General features: G+C 39.0%; 2 protein-coding genes across 2 annotated transcripts; one reads left to right on the forward strand and one right to left on the reverse strand.

The window, feature by feature from the left end:
* Positions 1-229: 229 nt before the first annotated feature.
* LOC121747925 (beta-fructofuranosidase, insoluble isoenzyme 1-like) lies at positions 230-4,276 on the forward strand. The gene is made up of 7 exons (XM_042142088.1): positions 230-464; positions 2,103-2,111; positions 2,201-3,060; positions 3,148-3,306; positions 3,443-3,687; positions 3,755-3,851; positions 3,936-4,276. The coding sequence occupies exons 1-7, from the start codon at positions 293-295 to the stop codon at positions 4,119-4,121; spliced, it is 1,728 nt and encodes a 575-aa protein (XP_041998022.1). The 5' UTR covers positions 230-292; the 3' UTR covers positions 4,122-4,276.
* A 423-nt stretch (positions 4,277-4,699) lies between these two features.
* LOC121747924 (pentatricopeptide repeat-containing protein At2g01510, mitochondrial-like) lies at positions 4,700-7,524 on the reverse strand. Its single transcript, XM_042142087.1, is given in 2 exon segments — positions 4,700-5,542; positions 5,545-7,524. Coding segments are annotated over 2 exon segments (1,794 nt in total). The 5' UTR covers positions 6,635-7,524; the 3' UTR covers positions 4,700-4,838.
* Between the last annotated feature and the right edge of the window lie 6,010 nt (positions 7,525-13,534).

Consider the following 13,534-nt stretch of genomic DNA (forward strand, 5'->3'; position numbering starts at 1 on the left):
AATATCCTATCCAATAATATTACATAACAAAAAGGTTAAATAACTAAATATAAATTCTACAAAACATTATTTTATTCAAATATGGTTTCATATTTGACTAAAAATAGTGTGATCCCATCATCCTTAATATTTTTTAAAAAATACGAAAAATCCTCTATTGACTTTTCTCATCATATACCAGCTATTTTGCTCAGTTAGTTTCCTATAAATTCTCATCTTCTTCCTCCATAATCGCACTCAACTACTTATCTCTCTCTCTCTCTCTCTTCACTCATTCCAATTTTTGGTAAACATGAAGCTCTCTCTCTGCCTCTTTCTTTCTCTTTCAGCTCTGATTTTACTCAACAATGGCGTCGACTCTTTGCACAAAATCTACCCCGAGTTTCAGTCCCTCTCTGCCACTGATGTGCAGCTTCTTTACCGAACCGGCTACCATTTCCAACCCACTAAAAACTGGATGAATGGTACGTCCAATTTAATCAGATTTCGTGATTTAAATGACTCATAATAATATAGGAATATGGAGTACATACATAATTGTTTTAGTTATTTATTTATTTTTTATGGATTCATTTTCTTGCATTTGCATGTGTGTTTTGTACGTGAAAACGTGACTAGATTCGATCATTTTAGAGGATACAATACAACAAATCTAGTGTTTTTGCTTGAATAAAAGTAGTAGTATAGCCTTTTCAATTTTGTTATGTGATATGTTGCATATACTGACATTTATTTCACTGTGAATTGATTTTGTGTTTGCTGGGAATTTTTGTCTTGTTTGGAGGAAGTCAAACATTTCAATTTTACTCAATTTCTTGGAATTTTCGCATATTAATGTCTGGATAGTTTTGATTGACTAGAACTATTAGTATATCTTAATTTATATGTCCAATGAATTATTGTAACTTAGATCATCCACAACGGTGGACGGACGGCGTCCGTCCGTGCCGCTGGCAAGGACGAGCTCCGCCGCCGCTGGCACGGACGCGCTCTTAGCTAAAAGCACGTCCGTGCCAACGGCAAGAGCACGAGGCGTCGACGTGGCATGCTCTGATTGGCCCGTTGATTTATCATTTTTTTTATTATTTTTTTAAAAAATCAAAAAAATCTGAAAAATTCAAAATTAATAAAAAAAATATTTTCCCACTTCCTAATAAAATATATCCATTTTTTCCTCACTTTTAATTTATTTTTTTCATTATTTTTACCCCAAAATTCATACCTTGATCTATAAATAGTCTCATTTCAAACACACAAAAATGACAATATACCAAACAACTCTTTCAATCTCAAATTTTAGGATTTTAATTATGTAATTTTTAATTTTTAGGAGTCTAATTATGTAATTTTTAATTTTTAGTATTTTAATTATGTATTTTTTAATTTTTAGGATTTTAATTATGCCGTTTTTATTTTATTTGTCATTTGTAATATTATTTAAGTTTTTAATGAATTTTAATATTATGGAAATGTTTTTGTTTTTTCATGTAACTGATTATTATTTTCCAGCTGTATATGTTTTAACTGCTCTTAAATTAACGCAACGCAATTAGTAGGCCCTTTAAACCAAGTAGTAGCTCCTAACACAGTTTTATAAGTATAAATTAACACACTCTAAAACTATATATTCCACAATCAGAGGGTGGGTCCCATCAAACTCGAGTAGATGCCAGCTAATTTTGAGAGTTAAAGGTATGATTAAGGTTCTGAAATTCTGTAAATTTGCATGCATGCAAGTATTATAGTACTACTATATGAAATGTTTCAACTATTTATTCTGTGGTCCTTAGACAATTTTGAATCCTTTCTGGCCATTTCAGAAGCAAATAATGCGAATGAAATTTATTACAGTATTTATGCCTATGGATGCATCATGCATCATGCATCATTTTCAGACTGTATATACATCAACTTCAACAAAACACACACAACTTAATATACTCTGGTGATTGTGTGAATTTTCTCCACTGTAATTAAGTAATCTGCAGTAAATTTGATGAATCCCAACACTCTAAAATCTTGACCCACTGTAGTATGTGATTCTAATGGATTTACCTCTTTTCATGTACCTGAATGGTGATTCAATGGTGGAAAAATATCAGATCCGAATGGTGAGTTCTTTCTCCTTCCCCGTCTACGTCTCTTGGTCTGTTGTTTTCGTGTGACATGTGGCTAAAAAACTCGGTCTTGTCTTGAACAGGGCCGATGTATTACAAAGGATACTATCACCTCTTCTATCAGTACAATCCGAACGGTTCTGTATGGGGAAACATAGTGTGGGCTCATTCCGTGTCACAAGACTTGATCAACTGGAAAAGATTAGACGCAGCAATCTACCCATCACAGCCGTTCGATAAATTTGGGTGCTGGTCGGGTTCAGCAACGGTTCTCCCCGGTGGTAAGCCCATCATCCTATACACAGGCATCACAGACGAGCACAACACACAAGTCCAAAACTATGCTATCCCGGCCAACCTATCAGATCCATTACTTACTGAGTGGGTCAAGCCCGACAACAACCCCTTGATCGTCCCAGATAGGTGGATCAACAAGACTGCGTTCCGTGACCCAACAACCGCATGGTTGGGGAGAGACGGTCTCTGGAGAATAACCATAAGTGGTGTTGTTAGGCAAATGGGGATCGCTCATTTATACAAGAGTCGGGATTTCACGCACTGGGTTAAAGCCAAGCATCCGTTGCACGCTGTGGCTGGGACTGGGAACTGGGAATGTCCCGAGTTCTTTCCTGTTTCAGAGTCTGGAAGCAACGGACTTGACACTTCTGTTATGGGGCCAAAAGTTAAGCATGTGTTGAAAATCAGCCTCGACGATACTAGATATGAGTACTACACAATAGGGACATATTACACCATAACTGATAGGTATATACCTGATGAAGGCATGATTGATAACCGGAATGGATTGAGGTATGATTATGGCAACTTCTATGCCTCCAAATCTTTCTTTGACCCTTCCACGAATAGAAGGATCGTGTGGGGTTGGGCGAACGAGTCAGATTCTGTTAACGATGATGTTAACAAGGGCTGGTCAGGAATCCAGGTACTAAATGTTTGTAAAAATTAACTTAAGTTAAATATATATACATATAAATATACTAGTTTCACTCACATGATGCTCATACTGCAGTTGATCCCGCGTACAATATCTCTTGATCCCAACGGCAAGCAATTGCTATTGTGGCCTATTAAAGAAATAGAAACATTAAGGGCAAACATGGTTGAATTGAACAACAAGAAGCTTGTAAAGGGTGAGATGGTTGAAATCAAAGGAATAACAGTTGCACAGGTATTGTTTTCTCCCCAAATGATGCAACCACTATTGCTTTGATGTTTGATACTATATGGGAAGTTCGTGTATACATGACTGCTTTCATGTTAGATACCTTCTACTTATGAATTGATATGGCATGTAAACATGACAGGCCGACGTAGAAGTGACCTTCTCCTTTGATAGCTTGGACAAAGCTGAACCATTTGATCCTAGTTGGGATAGATATGACGCGCAAAAACTTTGCAAGCAAAAGGGTTCAACTGTTCAAGGTGGAATAGGGCCGTTCGGGTTATTAACATTGGCTTCAAAAAACCTTGAAGAATACACCCCGATTTTCTTCAGAGTTTTTAAGGCCCTAGACAAGCATATAGTCCTTATGTGTTCTGACGCAACAAGGTTAGTTTACATATATTACAAAGTCATAGATTGATAAATATGTGACGTATTTGAATTAATCTTACAGGTCCTCTTTAAATAACGAAGAAGGCGCATACAAGCCTTCATTTGCAGGATTTGTAAACGTAGACCTGACTCAAAAGAAACTCTCTCTTAGAAGTTTGGTATATTTTTTTATCTTAGCTTCTAATGAAAGATTTTATATTCCAAAATAAGAAATATGTATTGATCATAATTATCATTTGCAGATTGATCATTCTGTTGTAGAGAGTTTCGGAGTTCAAGGCAAGACTTGCATTACATCGAGGGTTTATCCTGCGCTAGCAATAGGCGAAGAAGCACATTTATTTGCATTCAACAACGGCACTCAATCCATCAAAATTGACAATTTAAAAGGTTGGACCATGAATAAACCAGAAAATATGAACCAATAGTTAATGAGACAATGTATCATTAAGAGTGGTAAGTGAGCATAGTTTCGCATATGTTGCTTTTATCTTTATAACTTGCGGATGTAACTTTCTAAGTCTATCATTTTCATTGGAACCATGACTACTTAATACATATATATTATGTATAATTTTCTGTATTGTCTATGTTCAAAAGATAGATAGTAGAATGCTTAACAAAAGAGCCCTCTTAAAAAATGCAACAGTGTAGATGTATTGTGCCTTTAGGGATACCAAACAATGGTGTAAACAATATCAAATACAACTATCTCATTACAACCACTTACCTAATGCCATATATATAAGGAACACGGGTTAGTTCTAGGATAATCTAGATCATTTCACAAATTTGCAACTTGTTTAGTGTTAAAGGCTTCTCAATTGGTCCAGAAAGTTCTCCAAAACTTAATTCCTACTGAATACTCTCCAACAATGGTAGGAACCTTTTTCAACAAAACTATGTTTTATTGAGTGTATGTAGAGGAGATAAATGGTTATTTCTTACAAATAAATCGAAGCATCACTTAGTGAAAGTACTTAGTACATGTAAAATGAAAACATTATTAGACTATGAATAACACATTTTGGAATAATCATCAACTGAGTTCCGAGATACTAAAACAGTTGCATAAAGGAGAAGAAACAAAGCACGAAGGATAAAGGAAAGGATAGCTTTTAGCATACCAGACAATAGCAAAACGTTCACCAGTAATCACTGCAAGAACAAGCTCCGTCCTTGAAATGGTGAAAGCGATTTGCATCACGAACAACAAGTAACCTTTTCATGATCAGAGATACAAATTTGATGAACGTGTGACAGTCACCACAAACTCTAAGATTTTTCGTAATTCTAATGGGAGTTAGTCCGAACGCAATTGCCAGCTTCTCACTGTGTGTATGCAAGATATCTAACTTCAGTTCATCATCAATGTCGTGTAGCACGAAATTCGTATCTGGAACATAGCCAGCCAGCTCCAGTTTCTCACGCAATTGCTTTAGTTGCTCGTATATCTCTCTCGACTGAACATGTGTATGGTCTCCAACACCAAACTTATGAATCTTGTTATCCACTTCAATCCAAGTCCAACCCGGAATTTTCTTTATTCTTTGACGAGTCATTAGTTCCCTAACCTTGGCCACTTCTTTCCATCGACCAGCTTTGGCATAAATGTTGGAAAGTAGTACATAATGCCCTGCATTCTGGGGTTGTAATTCGAGGAGGGACATTGCAGCCTTATCCGCCAGTTCTACATCACCATGTATCCTACAAGCACCAATCAACGCAGCCCAGAGCCCCGCGTCTTTTTCAATATTCATATCTTCAATCAAACTCAAGGCACGTTCGAGTTTTCCAGAACGACCAAATAGATCAACAACGCAAGTGAAATGCTTCACATCCGGCCTCACCCCTCGTCAACCAAACCAGAGTGACTACAAGCGTGCAAGAGGGAAACGAACGTGATGTTATTAGGCAACACTCCATTTCCCAACATCATGCCAAACAAATCAAGAGCTTCCCGGCCTTCCCCATGGTAACCATACGCTGCAATCATCGTGCTCCACGACACAACATTCCTCTCCCTCATCCCATCAAACTTCTCCCTCGCCAACTCCAAGCTCCCACATTTCGCATACATATCAATCAAAGCAGTACCAAGAATCACATCCAACAAAAACCCCATCACCTTCACGTAATCATCCACAACCCTCGCCTTATGAATCGACCCCAGCTTCGCACAAGCATTGACAACATTAACCATCACAATCTTATCCGGCACAACTCCACCCTCTCGCATCCGATCAAACAACTCCAACCCCTCCTCCGGATTCCCACATTCAGTACAAGCCCCAATCATCACAGTCCAACTAACAAGGTCTCTCTCAGGCATTTCATCGAACACCTTCCCTGCATCCCCAATCACCTTGCACTTCGCATACATATCCACTAGCGCCGCAGCCACAAAAGTATAACAACAAAATCCACACTTGTACACAAAACAATGCAACAATCTCCCCATTCCCAAATCCATAGAATTCCTACAAATCTTTATAACCACCGGTAAAGTGTAATAATCAGTCAAATCACCAGACCTCACATAATCCCTAAAAACTCTGCAACAGCTGAAAAAGTCACCAGCTCTGGCAAACCCACCAATCATAACACTCCAAAAGTAAGAATTTTTTACAGTAACATCACAAAACAATGCATACGCACTCTCCAAATCATTGTGGAGTGTGTATGAGTGAAGTATTTTGTTAGCAGTGGAAAGCTCTGAGATCAAACCGTTAACAATCAGCTCGCAGTGAAGTTTTCTCAATTGGGAGATATTTTTGCATTCAGGGAGTGAGGAAAGGTTAAATTTTTTTGGAAATTCAGAAACTGGGGCTTGAATTTGTGAGTGGGCTGCGGATTCGAGCACGGAGAGGAATCGGTGGCGTCCATGATTTGAAGGTGATGTGAATTTGGGCATTGTGTACCAAATTAATTCATCGGTCATTTCGATTTAAGTTTTTAAAAAAAGATTTTCGATATTAAAATTATATTAAAACAGAATAGTAAAGTATTACGACCAATCAAGCATTTTCCATTTGATACGGGCAAACATAATCATAATTATATTGATATAAACAAGCATGGGTTGGTTGTTAAATCATTCGTCAATTTTAACTAAATTTTAATTGTCTTCACATTTTGATAAAATTTATGTATTGTAATTGTGAAATTAAATTTGGTACTTTTGATATTAATTAAGGGAATTAAGCCGTTAATATAATTTTAATACGTGGGGCACCATGAAAATCTTAATTTGTTTTTCAAACATCTTTGTTATACTTCACTCATGGGATATGATCAAAACAAGAATGCATTTACGTCCAGAAATGCAGCCCAAATCTTGATTTTAGGATTTAGTATTCTAATGGCCAATAATTAACCAAAAGGAATGACCTAAAAATGACCTATGTATGATTTTGTTCTGCGTTTCTATATTTAAATATAGTTTTAACCCTTCACCCATAGCACAATTATTTACAACAAATCTAAGCATAGCTCACCATACTACTCTCTCCATGCAAATATAGATGTCATGTTTTTTTAGTCTGTTTTATTAAAAATATCATATTAGAAAAATTTTCACACACTAATATATAAAATAAATGTATTTTCTTTTTCCATTAAAATAATACTTTACCCACATTTTTCACTTATTTACCACAAATCTAAACCTAGCTTACCATTATTTACATTACTACTCTTATGTTCAAAGATAGATTTCACATTTTCTTTTTAATTTGTTGTGTACTAAAAATACTATATTTCCTATTTTTTTGGAAAATATTTCTCAAATATTACTATAAAATTATATTTTCTTTTTCTGTTCAACACACAACAATATCCTCTATCATCAATCAACTATATTATGCATCAAATGACATTTGGGAGGAAAGAAATTACTATGATAAATTGTGGTCATTTTGTCCAACTTTTATTAAAAGATGTGTTATACTAATAGACAATGCATTTTTTTTAATATCTAATGGAGTACTTGTAAATTTATTCATGAGATTCTCATCATATACTGTAATTTTCCATATAATTAAATTGGTGTGTGCAGTTATAGTAGAGGATGAGATTCACTTTTTCTCAATCCACATTTTCTTTATTTGGGAAGCTGAACACAAAAATAATCAAAAAATTGTTTCAAGAACATTAACTTGATGTTTCAAAAAATTGTTTCAAAATTTTTTTAGACAAAACTTGATGAACATTAAATCATCATACGAATATTCTCCAAAGGATTTACATAAATAAGATATACATACATAAAACAATGCAATGAAAGCTATTAGTACAAGTTTCTTTCTCATATCAAATAGAAAACCATCTTTCCATAACTTTCGAAGAAGTCCAATGTGCAACTTAAAACTTGACACAAGTGCGAATCCAACACATACAACACAATGCATACATCTATTACCATAAGAAGTTTCTCTCTCATATCAAATAGAACACTATCATTAGTGTATCAATTAGAACACTATACCCATTCAATTATTGAATTATATATCACAACATTAGGTGGAGACTACCATCCCTACTAAGCATCGAAACTGTAATAATGGAGTGCTCATTTCAGTTGGAAGAAGCTCGGCCAGAGAGGAGTTCGGTAAGCTCGGCTTACCGAGCTGGAACTAGCTTGGAACTAGCAGAAGAAGAAGGAAGCTCGGCTTTGAGCGCGGCTTTGAGTTCGGCTTTGAGCCGAGAAGACAGTTGGTCTTGAGCCGAGAAGCAAAGGAGTTCGGTTTGTGTACCGAGAAAGGAGTTCGGTTTATGAACCGAGAAGGGAGCTCGGTTGTGAGCCGAAGAGAGTGCTCGGTTGTGAGCCGAAAAGAAAGTTCGGTCTTGAGTCAAGAATAGAGTTCGTCTTGAGCCGGGAAAAGAAGAAGCAACAGTTCGGGCTTGAACCGAGAAGGAAGTTCGGCCTAGAGAAACTAGCCGTTGGTGCAGCAGTTAGTTAGCCGAGATGTAGCAGTTATTCTTCTTGCTTTCTTGATTCTTCTTGTAGTTAGTTAGTAGCAGTTGCTACTTGATTGTAGAGCTTTAAATAGCTCAAAACCATGTACGTAGTTAGTAGTGAAAATCAATAAAGAGTTTTCAAGTTTTCTCTCCAAGATTACCATCTTCGATACTCTAAGTGTGAGTGTGTGTTCTTCTGCATTGTGAGTTATCATACAACTGTGAGTGTGTGTGTGATTCACCTGAGTGTGTGAAAGTCTTGTGCGTATAGAATCCCAACAAGTGGCGCCGTCTGTGGGAAGATGGCAGCAAGGCTTGATGCAGAAAAGTTCACAGGCAAGAATGATTATAGCCTGTGGAAGATGAAGATGAAGGCGGTCTTGATTCAACAAGGCTTGGCCGCAGTTCTTGCAAATACAGAAGAGAAAGGAAAGGCTCCAATGCTTGATGATAAAGCTCAGGCAAAGATGGAGGAGATGCAGCTCAAGGCACATTCTGCAGTGATTCTGTGCCTTGGAGATAAGGTCTTGAGGGAAGTTCAAGAAGCCAAGACTGCGGTGGAGATCTTGAACAGGTTAGATGAAGTTTACCTGGCAAAATCTTTGGCTAACCGGCTGTATCTCAAGAAGAGGCTCTATGCCTATAGTTTTTCTGGTGAAAAATCTATCATAGAGCAGTTGGAGGAGTTCAATAAGATCATTGATGATCTGGGCTCTGTGGATGTTAAAATCTCAGATGAAGACAAGGCCATTCTTACATTGAATGCCTTGCCTAGCTCGTATGACCAGTTGAGTGATGCAATTATCTATGGCAGAGATAAGGCTATCACCTATGCAGAAGTCTACTCGGCCTTGATGGCTAAGGAACTCCAGAAGACTACCAGCAGAAGCTCTGCAAGCTCCAATGTTCAAGCAGCAGAGGCCTTGAATGTGAAGAAGTTCAAAAAGCAGAACTTCAAGAAAAAGTTTGAGGGCCCTAAACCCTCAAGTTCTGATGCTCAGAAGGAAACCAGAGCATGTTTTTGGTGCAAGAAACCAGGGCACTTGAAGAAGGACTGCCATGCCTGGAAGAGAAAACTAGCCTCTGAGGGCCACAACACTTCTGATTGTGTAGAGAGTACTGATCCCCCTGCTCAACTCATGAATGTAAGTGATAATGGGATCAGTCACAGGTGGATAATGGACTCAGGGTGCAGCTTCCATATGTGCCCCAACAAATCTTGGTTTCATGATCTTCAGGAAGCATCAGGGACTGTAGTTCTTGGAAATAACCATGTGTGTCAGATCAAAGGGATAGGGAAAGTGAAGCTAAGTTTGCAAGATGGCTCTATAAAGATCCTAACTGGGGTGAGGTATATTCCGGAGGTGAAAAGAAATCTCATCTCATTGGGAATGCTGGAGGAGAAAGGGTTCACCATATTGATGAGTCAGGGAAAGATGCTTGTGAAATCTGGGAATGCAGTGATGATGGAGGCTGACAGAGAGCACATTCTCTATTATCTGAAGGCTAAGGCTGTTGATGGAGAAAGCAATGCAGTGTCAGATGACTCCATAATGCTATGGCACAAGAGATTGGGCCATCCAGCAGAAGGAAGCTTGAAAGAACTCATCAAGAAGGGCCTGATCTCTGGAGATTTCAACAAGATGGACCCCTGTGAGCAGTGTATACTTGGAAAAGCAAAGAAGGCACCCTATCCTACAGGTATTCACTCTTCTACAGCCCCATTAGACTACATACATAGTGATCTCTGGGGCCCTTCACCTGTAAGCTCAATTGGTGGTGGGAAATACTACCTTGCTATTATTGATGACTACACTAGGAAACTGTGGGTGTATATACTGAAAGAAAAATCAGAGACATTCACAAAATTCAAGATATGGTGTAAAGAGGTGGAGCTAGAGAAGGGAAGAAGTGTTAAATGCCTACGAACTGACAATGGCTTGGAATTCTTGTCTACTGAGTTTGATCTGTTTTGCAAAGAGAAGGGTATGAAGAGGCACCGCACTGTTCCTGGTAACCCCCAGCAAAATGGTGTTGTGGAGAGGATGAATAGGACTATCCTAGAGAGAGTAAGGTGCTTGTTACTCAGTTCTGGTCTGAGCAACAGATTTTGGGGAGAGGCTGTGTATACAGCAGCCTATCTCATAAATAAGTGTCCATCTACTGCCCTTAAGTCTGAGACTCCTGATTACATGTGGTATGGAGCCCATAGTGACTACTCAAAATACAAGGTGTTTGGGTGTGCAGCCTATGCTCATGCTAGGCAAAGTAAGCTTGAGGCTAGGGCTCTAAAATGCATATTGCTGGGGTATCAGAGGGGTGTTAAGGGGTATAGGCTCTGGTGCATTGAGCCTGGTAGGCAGAAGGTGGTGGTGAGTAGGGATGTTGTGTTCTTGGAGGATCAGATGCCATACTTAAAAAGGAAGCTGGACTCCAATGAAATTGAGAGTGATTTCCTCAAGGTGGAGCCAGTGGGACTTTGCCAAGGAGCAGGTGGAGCCTCTGACTCAGAAAGTGAGTCTGAACCAGAGGATGATGGTGCTCTAGCTCGAGGTAGAAAAATTGATGAGCCTACAGCAGACTCTGCCAGAGAGTACCAGATAGCAAGAGATAGAGGCAGAAGAAATACAAGACCACCTGAAAGGTTCTCTGATGTGGTCTACTATGCACTTTGTGCTGCTGAGGGCATTGATATTGCAGATCCTCTCACATATAAAGAAGCCATGAAGAGTAAAGACAGAGAAAGGTGGATTGAAGCCATGAATGAGGAAATGGAATCTTTACTCAAGAACAAAACATGGATCTTGGTGGATAAATCCAGACTGACTACAGATGGAAAAGAAAGGAGGCTGATCAGTTGTAAGTGGTTGTTTAAGAAAAAGATTGAGACCACTGATAAAGATAGAATCAGATTCAAGGCAAGGCTGGTGGCTAGGGGCTTCACACAGCAAGAAGGAATTGATTTCAATGAAGTATTTGCTCCAGTTGTTAAGCACACTTCGATTAGGATCTTGTTGGCAGTTGTGAACCAGCTAGACTGGGAGCTACAACAGCTTGATGTGAAGACAGCCTTCCTCAATGGGGATCTAGAGGAGACTATCTTTATGGAACAGCCAGAGGGCTATGTGAAGACTGGAGAAGAAGGCAAGGTGTGCCTGCTACAGAAAAGTCTTTATGGACTTAAGCAAAGTCCTAGACAGTGGAATAAGAAGTTTGATGCACAGATGAAGAAGATTGGCTTCTCCAAGTCAGAATATGATGATTGTATTTACATCAAGAAGGCAGGCAGGACTCCCATTGCCTACCTATTACTCTATGTGGATGATATGCTACTTGCAGGCCCTTCTATGACAGAAATTCAGAAAGTTAAACAAGATCTGAAGTCGAGCTTTGAAATGAAGGATCTAGGAGAGTCAAGGAAGATCCTAGGCATACATATTCAGAGAGATAGAGGCTGCAAGAAGCTGTGGATGCTGCAAACTGATTATATTGACAAAGTTATGCAGAGATTCAGAATGGAGAATGCTAAACCTGCCTCAACACCCTTGTCCCAGAGTTTCAGATTATCAAAGGAACAAGCTCCTAAAACTAAGCAAGAGGCTGATGAGATGGAGGCTATCCCTTATGCTAGTGTTGTTGGGAGTATCATGTACACTATGATTTGTACAAGACCAGATCTTGCTCATGCTATCTCAGTGACTAGCAGATACATGGCAGACCCGGGGAAGGAGCATTGGAATGCTCTTAAATGGATATTGAGGTACATGAAGTCAACTAAGGACTGGGGGATTGTGTTCAATGGCTGGGAAGGTGGATCTGAGGAGGTTGTGCAGGGGTATTGTGATGCAGACTATGCTGCAAATCTGGACACCAGAAAGTCTCAAACAGGTTATTTGTTCACCATGTTTGGAACTGTGATCAGTTGAAAATCAGGTCTGCAGAGTGTAGTTGCTCTCTCAACTACAGAGTCAGAGTATATAGCTCTCACTGCAGCTGTACAGGAGAGCTTTTGGATCCAGGGAGTAATTTCTGATTTTGGTTTTGACCAAGAAACAATGGTGATTCATTGTGACAGCAGCTCAGCTATATGCTTGGCCAAACATCCGGGTTTCCATGAAAGGAGCAAGCATATAGACATAAAGTTGCACTTTATTAGAGATGAGATTGAAAGGGGAAGGGTGAAGGTGGTTAAGATTAACACCTTGCACAATCCGGCAGATATGCTAACTAAATCTCTAAGTAGAGACAAGTTTGATCATTGCAAGAAGTTGATCAATGTTTGTGCAAGAACTGAGATGAGCCCTCAGGTGGAGAATTGTAATAATGGAGTGCTCATTTCAGTTGGAAGAAGCTCGGCCAGAGAGGAGTTCGGTAAGCTCGGCTTACCGAGCTGGAACTAGCTTGGAACTAGCAGAAGAAGAAGGAAGCTCGGCTTTGAGCGCGGCTTTGAGTTCGGCTTTGAGCCGAGAAGACAGTTGGTCTTGAGCCGAGAAGCAAAGGAGTTCGGTTTGTGTACCGAGAAAGGAGTTCGGTTTATGAACCGAGAAGGGAGCTCGGTTGTGAGCCGAAGAGAGTGCTCGGTTGTGAGCCGAAAAGAAAGTTCGGTCTTGAGTCAAGAATAGAGTTCGTCTTGAGCCGGGAAAAGAAGAAGCAACAGTTCGGGCTTGAACCGAGAAGGAAGTTCGGCCTAGAGAAACTAGCCGTTGGTGCAGCAGTTAGTTAGCCGAGATGTAGCAGTTATTCTTCTTGCTTTCTTGATTCTTCTTGTAGTTAGTTAGTAGCAGTTGCTACTTGATTGTAGAGCTTTAAATAGCTCAAAACCATGTACGTAGTTAGTAGTGAAAATCAATAAAGAGTTTTCAAGTTTTCTCTCCAAGATTAC

This window comes from Salvia splendens, chromosome 9, assembly GCF_004379255.2.
Source record: "Salvia splendens isolate huo1 chromosome 9, SspV2, whole genome shotgun sequence".
NCBI lineage: Eukaryota > Viridiplantae > Streptophyta > Magnoliopsida > Lamiales > Lamiaceae > Salvia > Salvia splendens.

Excerpts from the sequence above, each read along its gene's own strand:
- LOC121747925 (XM_042142088.1), top strand. The coding sequence starts at position 293 with ATGAAGCTCTCTCTCTGCCTCTTTCTTTCTCTTTCAGCTCTGATTTTA. Across the intron at positions 3,061-3,147 it reads AGGGCTGGTCAGGAATCCAG|TTGATCCCGCGTACAATATC; the intron begins GTACTAAATGTT and ends CTCATACTGCAG. Across the intron at positions 3,307-3,442 it reads AAGGAATAACAGTTGCACAG|GCCGACGTAGAAGTGACCTT; the intron begins GTATTGTTTTCT and ends TAAACATGACAG.